The sequence below is a fragment of the Cricetulus griseus genome (genome assembly GCF_003668045.3).
Source record: "Cricetulus griseus strain 17A/GY chromosome 1 unlocalized genomic scaffold, alternate assembly CriGri-PICRH-1.0 chr1_1, whole genome shotgun sequence".
NCBI lineage: Eukaryota > Metazoa > Chordata > Mammalia > Rodentia > Cricetidae > Cricetulus > Cricetulus griseus.
Window position 1 is genome coordinate 163,945,316 of NW_023276807.1, and position 16,726 is coordinate 163,962,041.

A 16,726-nucleotide genomic window follows, 5' to 3' on the forward strand; every position below is an offset into this window, starting at 1 on the left:
CACTCTGTAGACAAAGGTTGGCCTCGAACTCACAGAGATCCACCTGCCTCTGCCTCCTGGAGGAGAGCATTTTCAACAAGACTGATCAATAAAATTATCCTGAAGGAAATGAATGGAAAAAGCACCTTCCTAGTCAAACATACACCCAGTCCTACATACACATGAATCTTAAATAGCAGAAGTTATGTTCTGTACAGCTTCAAGAACCAAGGATAAGTTACTCACATGGTGTGCACACAGCCTGAAAACTTCCAACGTAATTTGGTCCAAGTTCATAAATAGTAGTGACACTAGAGGGAGGTAAAACTTCCTCTAGAAAATGAGTGGGTCCCAGGCGCCAAACCAATGAAGCGATGTGGCGTTGTGCAGGTGGAGTGCCGATGTAGGCGTAGACTGTGCTCAGTACCGGGGGATTTACAGAGCCTGAGCCCCCAGGAGTGCTGTGGACATAATGCAGCTATAAAGAAGACACAAGTGTGAGACGTAGAAAGCCTTTCAACAGGAATAACTACTTTACTACATGCATTTTAATTATCTTGAGGTCACACAAATTTACAGATATTCAAAACCAAGTTGAGAAACACAAAGGGCAAGACTCTAGAGTCTGAACCTGGGCACTCAATGCAGACTTTGAAATCTGTTACTGAATTATATATAGAAATGGTAACAATTAAATATAAGGATACTATCGCTTACTGCCTGTGATCTATCAAATTAATGATGCTTCCCCTGAAAATATAGTGTTCACAGTTCTATGATGAAACCACTTTTGATGTGAGTCTAATTAAAATTACTGATTAAAAGTATCTTAATATTTAGAAAAATAAAATCTATAATATATGCACATATATTATCTCAACACAAGATAGACATCGTTGATTGACATTCTTCAAGCTGAAAATGCTTTTGTCTACTGATGAGACATCTTAGTTATCAACTGACTCCTTTTAAATAAATATATGTTTCAGTAGAACGTAAGAAATGAGGAATTGGGGTGCTGCCTGTAAAGGCAGCTTCGGGACATTTCCACTGATTTGTTTTTTCATGACATCAGCCAACTTCAGATCACATATAATATTCTATGTAAATTAAAGAATGGCTGGTCCTAGAATTGTCGGAAGCATGCTGGTGAAGACCCGCATGCACGTATTAGCCCCTGACTACTCACAGTGTGTGTGTGTGTGTGGATAATGATGCTGTGTACCCCTAAAAGCTGACATTTTTATTTCCAATAATGTAAACAAGAAACAACCTACTAAAGAGTCTAGAGACTTATTTCAAACGTCATCATGTACACACACACACAAAATCAATGAATACTGCAATGGGAAGCATTAGCATTTATCTTATTAGTACAGAATGTCACAATAAAACATCACTACCATCGGGGAAGGAAATAATTCAAAGAAGGTGCTATTTTCACACAAAAAAAAGACCAATTTGCTTTCGTTATATATCAAGTAATAACAGTGTAAAATGGTCTGACACAAGTTAAGGAATTTTAACCCCATTGAGTTCTACTGACGGTAAGGATGGCTTAGAGCCTGGACTGGAAACGATGCAGACCAAGTCAGCCTGCCTGGACTGGAAGTGCTTCAGAATTTGGAACACCTGTGAAAACTTTGCTAATCAGAAAACGTAAAACTCAAAATAATCTGAAATTTGCAAATATTTTTGTGAATGATGCTGGCACTCAGGAAGTTTTAGATTTTGGAGTGTTTTGAACTTTCGGTCTAGCAACATTCAACTTTGACCAATATTTAGAAAAGTGATTCTTTACTCCTTCCTCCCAATTGCTTCTGAGTATGGCATTTCTTGAATAAGGCTTCTATTCCCATTCATTCAACAAAAAAAGCTGGGGGATAGCAAAGTGCCTGCTGCACAAGCACCCAAGGGAAAACCCAGACATGGTGGCGTGCATCAGTCGGTAATGGATTGGAGAGGTGGAGAAGGAAGGATCGCCGGTGCTGGTGACAACTAATCAATCCAGTCATTTGGTGAGCTCTAAGGTCAGAGAGGAACCCTGGCTCAAAATAGAGTGGTGAGCAATAGAAGAAAACACCAGTGTCAACAGCTGGTTCACACACACCCACACACCCATACACACCCATGCACACCCATACACACACACACACACACACACACACACACACACACACACACGCACACGCACACGCACACGCACACACACACCCATACACACACATGCACACACACGCGCACACACACTCACACACGAAGACACACACACAGACACACACCCATACACACACTCACACACAAAGACACACACACACCCATACACACACAGACACACACACTCACACACACATACAGACACACACACACAGAGACACACACACTCACACACAAAGACACACACACACACACACACACACACCCATACTCACACATACACACACACACATACACACACACTCACACACAAAGACACACACACACACACACCACACACACACACACACACACACACACACACACCCATACACCCATACTCACCCATACTCACACATACACACACACACATACACACACACACACAAAGACACACACACACACCATCGTCTTCCCTCTGGAGCTCTTTTGAGGACAGCTGTGCTTCCTGATGCAGAACACTTACCTTTACAGTGTTAACCAGTTGCCCATCGATATAGAGGGCTGCGGTGCTGTTCTTCAGCATGCCTTTGCTCATCAGCAGAACCAGATGGTGCCACTGTCCTTCCACTATCAGCTCTCCACATCGAAAGCGGGCACAGCATGGGAGAATCTCATAGAATGAGGATTCTTCACTGAAATCATCAACTAATGCAGGAGGGAAAGAGTCAGAGCACTTGCCCACACTGTCCCTGTTCTGTAATCTGCATATTACATCAGCATATTTTGACAGTCCTTCCTTGACTCAGAGGAAGGAGTGCATCTCATCCCATGAACCTGTTGCTGGTCTGTGATCATCCTGCCCAGACCCTCAGGACAGTAGCTGCAGGGAAGTGGTGCTGTGTGGAAAGTAGACGCTCTTCCAAGCTCTTGCTTCCTGGGAGAACCCGATCCTACAGATATCCTCTCTTGCCAGGTTCCCTAACTCCACCAGCTCCCCAACTCTACCAGCCTCCCCAACTCTACCAGTTTCCCCAACTCTCCCAGCCTCCCCAAGTCTACCAGTTTCCCCAACTCTGCCAGCCTCCCCAACTCTACCCGCTTCTGCCTGGTAAGTAGCCCAGGCCACACTGTGCTAAGAAACAGCAGGCTACTCATTGTGTAAACAGTAAGATTACAGGACGGTGAGAATTTTCTTCTTTTCTTATCTTATGTCTTTCAGATTGTAATTTAATTACAACACTACTCCCTTCCCTGTCTCCCTCCCACCCCTACCCCAACTCCTCCCAGGTCCTTCACATCTCCATTCCCAATAAATTGTTCAGAATAAATTTTGATCAACTATAACAAAGAGGAACAAGGCATTTATATTAATTTAATTTTAATGTTCACCTATTGAAAATTAATGTACTGTCTTTTGCTTTGTTTGTTGTTCTTGGTGGTGCTAGACTCAAATCCAGACCCTGACACATGTCAGGAATACATGTCAAGAATACATGACACATGGCATGTATTCTTCCCTGACCTGTAACACATTCTGCCCTTTCTCACTATTTGTAGAGGGGCAGACATCAGTGAGAGGGCTAAAACTACATTTAAAAGAGGGCATGAAGGAGCTAACACAACCCACAACCATAAAACTTAAAGCAGACAAGAAAGGCCATACAAGTAAATATGTTTGAAAGTCAAGTTCCAATTATGTGAAAAACTAAAAACAAAATGCCAAGTTTTACTCTGGTCCTATAAAGATAGCTATTGCAGTATAACATCAGATTATACTTTAGAATAAGAATTCCTTGAAGATTTCATGGTTCCTAGGGTAAAGTGGCCTTAAGTAAACAAAGAATTGTGATCCCCCATGCCCCAAAGAAGAACAGATTGAACTAAAGAACATTAATTTTGAAGGGAAGATGCAAGAGAAACTGATCAGAGGGAACTGTGAGGAAGGGTGGGGAAAACAGCGAAGTGACTGAAATGCTCCCCCCACCCCCACAACATGAGACCAGAAATGGTCTTAATGAGGAAGAAGCTGACAACCAAATGTTAAGGGCAAATGCAGTATAATAATGAGTTTTTGTATTTAACTGTTTACTGTTTGCTATGTTGGCATCAAAGTCATGAAGGGCTTCTACTTCAGAAACACTTCCTCAGCCATGATGATGAGGATTTTGAAATTAACTACACTGATACTCAGTGCTGTGTAAGGTACCATGAAGATACTAAGAAACCTCATAATTAAAAAGTTAACATGCATAATCCATTAATACTTATTATCAGCCACATCAATCAAGGAAATATTTGGCTAAAAGAACAAAAGTTAGATGATTAAAAATTCTTTTGTTTTTAATTTTTATAACTGAGTAGTCTAGGGTTTATGTTTACAATGTAATTTCTATCTTTTAGGAAGATCTTCATGGATGCCTTGAGTTTGAAGTTGTACTGCACACCAGAATCAGGTACTGTATGTTGGGGAAATTAAGAGTTATTAAAAATGCAAGCCTCAAAGGTGAATGATCTATGAAGGGACAGCGGTGTCATTGTGTGTGGCACAGAGCTGCCCTTAAGGCACCCAGGTGCTCATAAGTACTACTCATTTAGCATATTCACAGCCCATTACCACTTCAGCCAAACAGAACAAACATGAAGCGGCTGCCCAGCAGAATCTGAGCCCTGGTACTTCAGATGCACCACACTCCAGGTCAGGCTCTGTTGTTTCCTAACTCACTTTAGAAAGAGCCTTAAGCAGGATATACTTAAAACCAAAAGACACAGCATACATGAGTGGAATTCTCAAATATGTATATGTATGTCACGTATATGTATGTATATGTATATACACGTATATATGTATGTATATACACGTATACACACATATACATACACACACATATATAAATATATACAGATGCACACACACACACACACACACACACACACACACACACACCTTACTATTCAGTGGTGAATAGGTAAGCATCCACGTAACCTGTTCTACATTAGCCTAATGAAAGCTATATGAGGATCATCGCTTTGAACTTACAAACAAATATTAATAAGACAGATTGTAGAATCATGAGAACAAAGAGGCTGACACCAACCGTAATTTTGGAGTAGCTCCTCCTTCGTGGAAACAATTAAGGAGCGGTCTTTTGCAGACAGAACTATGGCAAGGCACACATAATGCTGCTCGGATGAATTTGCTCGTCGCACAACAGTGAGGAGCCTGACAGGGTGGTTATTTGGAGGAGAACTGAAGTGTTCGATGCAAAACCAGGTGGAATAGCTCAGGCCAGAAGGAGGAGGGAAGAAGCGCTCACCTGGAGTCAAAAGAGAAAAATAATGAAAGGGCTTTGTGGCCCCCATTTACATTCTTAAAAGAGACAGTAATAGAATCATATGAACTATTAGTAACAATATCTACAGAGAAAGGAATGACACTTACCGGAACCAATGCCACTGACCACGGCCCCATCAGTGAGACCTGTTGTGACAGCATTATTGGTAGGGGCATTATGGGGAGCCAAGCTGGGCAGAAAAAGGCAGCTAGTAAAGAAAACACATCCTGGTTAGAGATCCACTCCATTTTTACACAATGGACACGCAAAACAAGTATGTAACCGTAGCTGGAGATTAGACAGTATGAAATACATCTGGGGTACCCAGAGCCCTTCTTGCCTTTCAACAATGTGTGAACATCAAATGATGTACTTTAAAAGCTCTAAAAGTATCATGCAAAATTTAAAGTACTTAAAATTATGGTTAAATATGCATGTGTAGAACAAACACACAATCTTAATCAAAACACTCAAGTAATTTCATTATCACAGAAAAAAAAATCTTCTTGTAATGATTCTTCATATTCCAGCCAGTGGACATATGTGTGCAGACTCTGAGGCACAGATCTGGAGATTCACTGTAACTTCTGTAACTGTAGCAGTCTTGGGATATTTAAAGTTATCATCTGACATCACTGGTGTCACTGAGGAGTCACACAAATGACTATCAATCATACAATCATGTTATCCTACATAAACTGGAGACAAGATGACCGAAGCCAATCAGATATTTCCATCTAAGTTTCTCTATTATCTATACCTCACACTTATCACACCAGGAGTTGGCTAACTCTTTGGAAGGGGCCAGGTGAGACACTTCCTTTGTTCAAGCAGCTTCCTTCTAAGATGACACAATTCTGCCACTCAGAGGATCCATGAATGAAGGAGCTGGATGTGACCCAGTAAAATGGTTTCATCCACAGCTACACTTGCAAAACCTTACTCGACCCTGGACCTCAATTATGAACTCCATTATTATAGCAATACAGTTAATATGATAAATAATTCAGAAAGGTAACCATAGAAACAGCATGCTCAGACAACTGGAGTCACTTGAAAACACACAGCATAGAATGTATCACAACATATTTTAAGCCAGCAGTTTAAAACAAGTCTATTTACAAAAATCTCAAAGAGGCTCAAGACAACAGAGCAAGGCCCCAATAGAGCAAGGCCCTAACACAGCAAGGACCAGCTTTGTTTCCTTACCCAAAGCCTTCAAGGGATGTGTCAAATTCAACAAATGCTGGAGTAACAGATGAGCCATGAAGTCTGATGTCGTGAGGGGTTGTCATAGAGACGAGACACTTTACCCTGGTCAAGGGCACAGTGGTTCCTTCTGCTGATTTCACCAGACTTTTGCTTATCCTGTAATGGTTATCTTCATGTAGGCTGAAAACGTTGTCAGAACCCAGGCCTTCCAGAGAGGTAACCATACTGCCTGCAAGGCAGTGGGGAAAACATACTGAATTTTAAAGTAACTTTGCCAGACTGAGTTATTTTCACATGCTACAATTTTCTTTTTCGATACTGAGGACACTTGTGCGGTGTTCAATGTTGTATGTTCCTTTTCAGACTCGAAGAGCTTTCTTTCCTTTGTAAACTGACTATCAAAGTAGCATGTATACAGCAGAAGCAGCTGTTAAAAGCCCACGATCACCGCTCAAGCCCACCCCTGCAACATAACTAAATCTCAGTTAAGGGGTGTGATCTTATTTCTCAACAGTACTTCTTATTGTTTCTCTTTGAAAGCAAAACAGTTCTATATTTTTTTCTAAAAGTACCACAACACACAGAAACTGGGTATCTCGAAGACAAACAATAACACTTACTTCTGTCTTTCCCTATCTTTTGTATCCTTAGATCTATCAGAATAAAACATGATCATAAAAACACCAGGTTTAAGGATTCCCTATGTATACACAAGTGGTGATAAGCAGTCATGTCTTTCCAGGGAACATCTCAAATGCAACAAAGAAAACATTCCCCAGGAAGATGAACCATTCGGGTATCTTCAATGTGTCTGATGCTGGGTCAACCATAATAGTGTTTTAGTGCTCTCTCAGGGAATAACTACTTTTGTCTCTATTTTAAGAAAGAAAAGTACAACTCAATTCTAAAGAACTGTGTAAAGCACAAAAACACATAATGGAAACATATATTAATTAACATTCTTCCTTCCCATGAACCCGTGCTGGAACTCAAATGATCTTAAGTTTCCAGAACATAGCTATAACAGTGGTGATGACAGGTAGCAGGGGACAATGGCTGCAGGTTGATGATCTACTTTCAGAAGTCTTGGCTCAGAACTGAAGAGAATGATGGTGATGTACATTAGTGCCTCTCAAAGCAACCACTGTGGACTAGGAGGACATACCTCAGGGACAGAGCCTGCTTAGCACAGGATTCATCCCCAGCACATCAAAAACAAAGGGACAAACACAAACCACAGAAGGTAGTCACTCTAGCTTTCTAAGGGTCCTGTCTGCATGCTGCACTAATGGTGTCTACTTAATCATCATTCTGAGTCCACCTTATCTGCCGTACTGCCATGGCCAATAATGCAATAATGATCCAGAAGGAATCATAAAGAAAAAAAAAAAAAAAACGCACAAAACCACAGAATTAACCATGGAAGAAAAAAAAAAAGTTAACCACAGGTTGGACACTGAGATATTTTCCATCAGTTTTGGGTGGGTGGCATCTATTGGTGTCCTATGATCCTGACAGACTGGTGGGCAGTGTCTGCATTCTCCTCACTCCCTAGGTCACTTTTCTTTCCTCCACTTAAGAGTGGCATCTCCTTGGAGGCTGCTCAGCAAATCTACCACAGTCTTCTAGGAGACTGCACCTCCTCCTGTCATCCTCATTTCTCTCTTGGCTCCATCCATATTCTCTGTGCTCATTCAAACTATTTTGAAGGACCAGTTGATTGTCTCCTGTGAATGACCCACAGGACACCTCCCTCTTGATGCAGGACTACCTTTCCTCCAGAAGCCATCTGATGTCCCTTCTGTCCCTCTCAGACCTAATGTTATTTTTGTTGCTGAGTTATAATTTCCCATCCCTCAGCTGTCCTGCGAATATACTGTACTGTGTAAACAATCTAATCAACCACTCCCCAGCCCAGGCAGCAAAGGCTACTTGGGAAAGAGTGTGTCTCCTCTGAGATAAGGGTACAGTGTCCCTCTTCTATGCCAGGAGCTAATCTGCCTGTATCCTTGCACTCCTTACCCATCACATAGAGAGAACCTGAACTGTTCTTGTGTCATTGCTCAAACAACAACAAATTCTTCTGCTTCTAAAATTTATCATAAACACCCACCCTCCCACACATGGATTTGTTAATGAACAAGTAAACCAAGACAAAGAATGTCAAGACACAGCTTACTTCTCATCTCCGGTTCATAGCTCAGCGAACTTGGTTTGTGAACTCTGTACTGTTTCAGCTGCTTTTTGTCCCAGGCACCACAATTCAAAGGGCTCGCCAAACGCAAAAACCCCCTGAAGAAGAGAGAAGCAGAGTCACTCCCTGACTGAGAATATTATATAACAACAGACCGCATCAAAGGGCTGGGAGGGTGCAGGGGGGGCATAACAGATTATAATGGAGTAATTACAACACAAAAGACAGCTATCAAGATGCAACATGTGATGCTAAATTTGTATTATAATCACCATATGCCTGTAGATCTACTATACATTTCCTACATACATTTTCCACAACTTAAAAAAGGTTCCGGAGTGCCCCACTTCCATACCCAAACACCACTGAAATGTGTTCACATTCTTCTCATTTACTCTGCTTTCTACATTCATAAAATCCCCAAATCATGGTAACCCTACCTTCTAAAACTGTCTCTAATCCACTCCTTCCTCTCCTTTCCTCTGATATTATCCAGGCTAATCACCCTATTTTTGTATTCTAAAAGCAGTCTTAATTACCTCCTGTGATTCCCACCTTGTCGAAACACAATCCACTCACTACTGTCCTTCAAAATCAAACCTACGGACTGTTGCTGCCTTGCTTGAGACTTCAGCTCTGTGCCACCCTCCCTAACACTTTTGGGTAAGTTGCCTTAAATAAATTCTGTAGCACTGTTATTACAGAATTTACTATGCAGTACTATAATTTCTATTTAAGTGACTGTATTCCTTTAGTAGGCTGTACATTTTTTCAGATAAAGCCCTTCCATTATCTGGTTACCAATGTTTTCTTTATGTCTCAAACAGGGTAAGGGTTAAAATAAGAGCATGTAATAATAGGTAAACAAGATGCCACTCCTGTGATAGCTATAAAATAAGCTAACTTCCTGTTCTTATTTTAAGTACCAGAAAGAGCCAAAGTACTGCAAAGGGTGAGGATGCAATCTGTTGAGCATGTCCTCCTGGATGCAGTACACACATGCAGCACACCGTCCCAGAACCACACATGGTAGAATTCCTTCAGAACCTTGTCATATAAGGTGGCATGCCACCCAATACAACATTGACATGTTTATATCAAGTATTTTTCTTTAACAGTAAGATTACAATGTGCTTTCACCCAGTGACACTGCACTGAAGAAAATTGATTTTCTTTATTCCAGGAGATATCAATTACAAATAACTTCTTGGTTAGTAGTGGGACTTTTCCTACTTCCCCTTATCAGTGTTAGAATTTCGTCTCTTTGATCGTGTGCATGACTTGTGTGTGCTGTCACACTCTCTGAGTATAAATGATAGTTTCTTGAGTTTTAAGTTACTATTTGAATCTAAACATCAGTTCAGTGATCTTTCCTCCACTGAGATCTAAACGTTCTTTAGGTTATATCACACTTTAAATTGGTCTTTTATCATTGTATGGTTTGTAACATTATATATAACTCATTTGTAAAATATTAATATCAAATAAACATGCCTTTCTTATCTTGAAAAAAAACAAAACCACAATGTGCTTTCAAAAATCACAAGTATCATCTCAATCATGTTTTTGAAAAGCTTTTCAAGTTTCATGATAACAGTACTTCAACACAAGACAAGAATAATCGCAGAGCAGTATACAGTCTCAGAACAACAAACTGTAGGAATATTTGCAAAAGAATAAAAAGGGAACAAAGTAATGTATTACTAGATCAATTCAGCTATATGATTTCAAAGAAGACAGGAAGAAAGTGTTTCTAAAGAGGATCAACTTATATTCATTTTATGTGTATGGGTATTTTGCCTCTGTGTATTGCTGTGCAGCAAATGTGTGCTTGGGGCACACAGAAGCCACAAGAGGGTTTTAGATCCCCTTAACCTGGAGTTACAGAGGTTTTCTAAGTCTCCATGTGTGTTCTCGGAATCAAACCGGAGTCTGGTATATAAGCAACTAATGCTCTTAATTGCCGAGCCATCTCACTAGCCCCAGGAAAAAGCTTAAAAACTGACCAAGTTTTACCTTTTAAAACACAGCATTTTCTTCTTGAATGAAAACTAGAGATACAGCTCCATAGTAGAGTGCTTGCCCAGCATGCACGAGGCCCTGGGTTGATTCTCAGCACTACCAACACACGCACACACGAACGCACGCATACACGCACGCACACACACACACAAACACTCACATGCCCATACAAACATACACACACACACACACACACACACACACACACTATATATATATATATATATATATATATATATATATATATATATATGATTCACAAACTAGTATGTTCACACCATAGGAAATTATTTAACAATAAATAGGAAGGAACTCACTAATAATATACATTAAAAACTTGCATGTATCTCAGGAGCATTATAAATAAAAATTATCAACCTATAAATGTCACATATACTGTGTGTGCAAGCAAAACATTCTCAAGATGACAAAAGTACGGAGCTGGAGAACAGAGTAGTGGTGTACCAAGGTCAGGGATGTGGGGGGAGGGGGAGATCAGGGAGTGTACATGACACAAAGCAAGCACACCCCCCATTTCTTTCTTTATTTTTGGAGGCAAGGTGTCACTATGGTGGGCCAGTCTGGCCTTAACTCACAATCCTCCACCCCAGACTCCTAACTGTTGGGAATGGAGTGGGGCCACTTCTAAAGAGTTGGTACATTTTGTCATTTGTCCATATTTAACTTAATTAAGTTCATGAAAGAAAACTCTTTGGTTTTTGTGATGCTGGGAATTGGACCTAAGACTTTGTGCATGCCCGGCAAGCACTCTACCTCTGAGCTACATCCTCAGACTTCATTCACTTTTCCTTGTGCAACAGTGCGGCATTAAGTTCCCCAGGCTATCACCAACAGTCAAGCCTTGCATTTGTGACCCACCCTCCCCATCCCCTTCTGGTGTTCTGAGTACCCGAGGTGGCAGGCCCTTGCCGCAGGGTCAGAATAGAGCACATGACCCTCACTTCAAATGCAAAGACTCCAAGAACTGCCTTTACTAACAGGTAAATATGAAAAAGAATTTACTAACCTCAGCACCATGGGCTCCAAGGCTTGGGAGGCTAAGCGTTCAAACATGCGCTGAAGGGGTGGGTGCAGTGAGTGGTCTTCGTCAGCCAGCGCAGCACTGCACCGCTGCAGCAGCCGTGCATGAAGACCAGCTTCACACATGACCTGCTGGTTTCTCTCTGTGTGCACCAGTGATTGCAAAATATTGGCCACGGCAAGTTGCAGGTCCAAAGCATGCTAAAGTTAACAAAGAGATGCATGCCACCAGGGCATCTTTAGTGACATGGATGACAGTTCTTTCTACACAAAGCACCACTTGTAACATGAAGCTTTGTTTACTTGAAAATATACTCACATAAATGAAGAAACTAGTTCAAAGCTATAGCAATTTAAGAATAAGGTCAACAAAGTCACTCATACTTGACTGAACTCTATTCTCCCTGATGGCTTTTGAACAACACAATTATGCAACAAATAGTAGTTTCATTTCTTTAAGACAGGGTATCACCATATAGCCAGGAACTAATAGTATACCAGGCTGGCCAAGGACTCTGAGACTGGCCTGCCTTTGCCTTTCGAGTGCTGGAATTAAAGCTGTGTGTCACTATGTAAGGGGCCGTTTCCTGTATTATAATGGTGCCTGAAGACACCAAGATGTAAATTACTTCACAGGCGCTGGGTAATCTCCATTCCTTTGATCTCTGCCTATCCCGTGGCTCATTTTTGCCTGAGGAGCTGAAGCCATTCATAGGGTAACACGTCCCAGGCGGCTGGCCAGCCTTTATAAGGGATGGTTTTCTTGGTTTAGTGTCTCCGCTCAGTCTCCGCTCTGGAAAGCTTATGCTCTCCCCTCACAAGATGCATTAAAGCTTGTCTGCAGAAGGATCCGAGTGTTCCGTGTATGATTTCTTGCTGGCGAGAAATACAGAGCGCGCGCGGGACTTATGGTGCTGAAACCCGGGAACATATGAACATCTCCAGCACCGCGGAGACCCCTCTAACGAGGCGGATTCAGAACTGCAGGGTGGTAAATTCGGAGAGGTATGTTTTTTTTTTTGGACTTTGGCTTAGGAATGTTGCTATTGTGGGAGGTTAATATAGAGGCTTCTATGCTTTTACTAGGAGCTATTTTGACTTTTCTCACTGTTGTAACAATCTTAAAGAAGTCCAGAATTACATATCAGAAACCGAATATGATGAGAGAGGGGGCGCGCCTAACAATAAAATATAAGAAAAAAGGACCTCCTGGGATGTCTACTGACAAGGGAGTGAATAATTTGTTAGATGATTCTGTAAATAAGTTTAAAGCTTTAAATCTTGATAGCTCTAATGACTCTAAAAGCTCAAGAGATGGGGTTTTGGAAGGAACAGCTCAGCTGGATGAGGGAGAGACAGAGAAGGAGGGAGAGAGAATAGGGAATGGCCGGTCACACCCCGGTAAATTTAGGAGAGATGAGGACTCAAAACCTAGCCTCTGCCCTACAACGAAACTGGAAGCCTTGGAGCTGAGCAGCTCAGACTCTGAGATTTTAGACTCTAGCAAGGAAGCAGAGCTAGAAAAAGAAGCAGCACGATACCACCCCGATAGATATCGGCTGCCAAAAATGCCAGCGGGTGTGCTTCCATCAGCACCCCCACTATTTGGTACCGACTCCTTTTTACCATCAGAGGAGCGGAGAAAATTACAGATGGCTTTCCCAGTCTTTGATAGGGGAAAAGGCCATGCCTACTATTCAACACTTCTTAAAGGCCTGGAATGCCTGGGGCTTTAAAGCCTCATAAACATTGACGCTCGGGCCAAGCGTCTCACCTCAAAACCTAAAAGGCCAAAAGGAAATGGTAAAATGGAAAGATATCTTAACTGATCTTTGGAAAGGCCCGGATCCTATTCTCATAAGATCCAGGGGAGCGATATTGTGTTTTCTCACAGGATAAAGAGAATCCCCTGTGGATCCCAAAAAGACTCAACCTGAAGAGCCTCTTCGGACCTTCAAAAGTCGGGACTCCACCCTCCCCCCGGGAATTGAGAGCCGCTATTGTTATCCAGATTAATTCCTGCCCTTGGCGGAGAGATTGTCACTGCTTAAGGGGTGGGGGTATGATTGTTTGATGCAGCCGTTTGCGGATTGCTGTTATTTTTGGCTGGTCTGTGAGAAAAGGGGTGGGGGTGAAATTGTTTGATGCAGCCGTTTGCGGATGGATGTTATTTCTTTGGCTGGCATGTAAGCTCCAGGGCTCAAACCAAGAGACCGCCCAAGCGCTTATATTTTGGCTAACTATGCTTAAGCAATAGGCCGCCGGCCAGACAGCTCTTGCACACCCGGAGCCTAGGCTCATTGCACAGGGTAGAGTGTCTGGTTTGGGCAGCCCAATGAGGGATGCTGAGCAAAGGCATCACACAGAGTTGCCTATTATGCAGGCTTCTCTGGGAGGTACGTTGACCTGCATAAGGGTTACCTGCCCGAGACTCCCTTTCCCAAAAAAACGGCAGAGGACAGGTCAAGAGCGCTTCGGGTCAAGCTAACAGCCTGATGGCGACTCTTATACACAGTCTTAATGTTTGATTTTGGGAAGGTTCAACCTCTGCCTCTATCCCTCAACATATGGGTGACCTATTTGCTTGTAATAATATAAAGCCTTATCATTAATTAATAAAAAAGGGGGATATGTAAGGGGCCGTTTCCTGCATTATAATGGTGCCTGAAGACACCAAGATGTAAATTACTTCACAGGCGCTGGGTAATCTCCATTCCTTTGATCTCTGCCTATCCCGTGGCTCATTTTGCCTGAGGAGCTGAAGCCATTCATAGGGTAACACGTCCCAGGCGGCTGGCCAGCCTTTATAAGGGATGGTTTTCTTGGTTTAGTGTCTCCGCTCAGTCTCCGCTCTGGAAAGCTTATGCTCTCCCCTCACAAGATGCATTAAAGCTTGTCTGCAGAAGGATCCGAGTGTCCCGTGTATGATTTCTTGCTGGCGAGAAATACAGAGCGCGCGCGGGACATCACTATGTCTGGGTCATGATGTCTTTTTCATGATGGTAGACAACTAGCTTAAAGGAAGTTTGTCATTCACATCTGTGACACTCTGGGGCTTAGAAGCCATACAATATTTTAGCAAAAATGATCACCCCAATTATAAACAACCCAAACTTTTGTGAGCTACATGACAGAACAGCTGAGCAGGCTCATTGTGGTACCAGCAGGCAGGTTTTCTTCTGTGTCTCCTCTTAGCCATTGCCACCACTGGTCAGGATTTACAAGGGGAAATAAAGAGACACTCATATAAGAAGCAACCATCTGGGTTCTACTGGCAACAAGTTAACTGTATTCAAAAACATAGCTGGTATCTGGAAAACATGTCTCAAACAGGACTATCCTGTTGTGAATGTTATGGTAACATCACACTTTTCTTTTGTTCACTAAATACGGAGAACTACAATAACCCAACTTACTTCTGGCTGTGTCACAGAGCCCACTGAGGCCAGGAGGTCCAGCATGGCCAACATGGCTCCAGGGTGGATGATGACAGCATCAGAACTCTGTAGAGGTGAACTTGTCACATCAAGTTTCAGGTCAGTGACACCTTTCGCAGGATACACGGGAGGAGTCGAAACACAATGAAATGCATGCCTACAAAAAAGTAAGGCTTGATGAGAATCTGCATATAATCACAGTTCATTTTCCTCATCTCCTGTCATTTTTAATCATTAATAAGCAAAAACCCTTGCAATTCAGGAAGTTTCAAAAGATCTTAAGAGTAAGACTTGAAAAAAACAATGTATCATCGCCTCACTGAGGTACATGCAGACAATTTATCAACTCTTGGCTCATATTGTCTGTACTACCTATGCTTTGGGTTACATCATTAAATAGTAGCATTTGCACCAGAAGATATTTTTAAAAAGCAAGTGAATGAGTGATTCATAACTCTGAGAAGACAACAATTTGGGTGATATCTGACTACACTGAATCACTCAATGAGATTCTTTTGATACTACCTGTATGGTATTAATCTTCTTTTGACCCAAGGGCAAGAGAATCATGAGCTAACAAGATGTAAGAGGTCTACTCTAGCAGAAACAACTGAGTGAGAGCTGGCTCAGCTGAGAAGTCTTTGGCTGATCTGGAACTGAAGTCACGTGTTGTATGTCTCTTCACTGTTAATGTAAACAGTCAGTCTTTATGAACTGAGATGGTGTCTTTTACACAACAAGCTTCTATCAGATGGACAGAAAAGCCACTCCCTGAATGTGCTATTGCCTCCCCACAACTGTCTCCTTTTTCTACCTCATAATATACTCATCTACAATTCATGAGAGTGCACATTTCTGCCATCCAGCACCCAGGAACAGGTGCCTGTGGCCAAAGTCTGTGGACACTCAGTTCCAATGGGTGGGTCTCTGCCTAATCTAAGGCAGAGCTTTGTCACTAAGAGCTGTGCTGTCCCAGCTTGGGAGCAGCTTGGGAGACAGATGCTGTACTTCAGTGACTTAGTAAAAGAACTGGCACGGCCATGTTTTCAAAAACGTACTATTCTCTTTTTACAGAAATTCTAGGAAAGCATTCAGCTGAACACGTGTTCTCTGTTTAAGTCAGCAAACTCATACCCATTCATGGTTTCACTCCCTGATTTGGCTGGTACACATTCACAAAGATGTAACTTCTAAACTTATCAAGAGGAATTTCTGGGCTGGAGAGATGCAGAGAGATAAGAGCACTTGTTGCTCTTGCAGAGGCCTCCAGTTCAGTTCCCAGCACCCATATGGCAGTTCCAGGAGTCTGTCACACACTCTGGCCTCTTTGGGCACCAGGCACAGCAGGCAAGGCACTTACACATATGCAA

At 42.1% G+C, this 16,726-nt stretch overlaps 1 protein-coding gene across 5 annotated transcripts in view; it reads right to left on the reverse strand.

Moving 5' to 3' along the window:
* The window catches only part of Wdfy3 (WD repeat and FYVE domain containing 3), a 227,702-nt gene that overhangs the window by 80,429 nt on the left and 130,547 nt on the right, over window positions 1-16,726 (reverse strand). For all 5 annotated transcript variants that reach the window (XM_035453188.1, XM_027388524.2, XM_027388521.2 and 2 more), the window contains 8 exons: window positions 15,336-15,513; window positions 11,906-12,120; window positions 8,842-8,954; window positions 6,660-6,891; window positions 5,558-5,658; window positions 5,214-5,432; window positions 2,642-2,823; window positions 226-457 (listed from right to left, as the gene is read on the reverse strand). In XM_035453188.1, coding sequence (XP_035309079.1) covers window positions 226-457; window positions 2,642-2,823; window positions 5,214-5,432; window positions 5,558-5,658; window positions 6,660-6,891; window positions 8,842-8,954; window positions 11,906-12,120; window positions 15,336-15,513 — 1,472 coding nt within the window. The remainder of the gene's footprint in view (window positions 1-225; window positions 458-2,641; window positions 2,824-5,213; window positions 5,433-5,557; window positions 5,659-6,659; window positions 6,892-8,841; window positions 8,955-11,905; window positions 12,121-15,335; window positions 15,514-16,726) is intronic.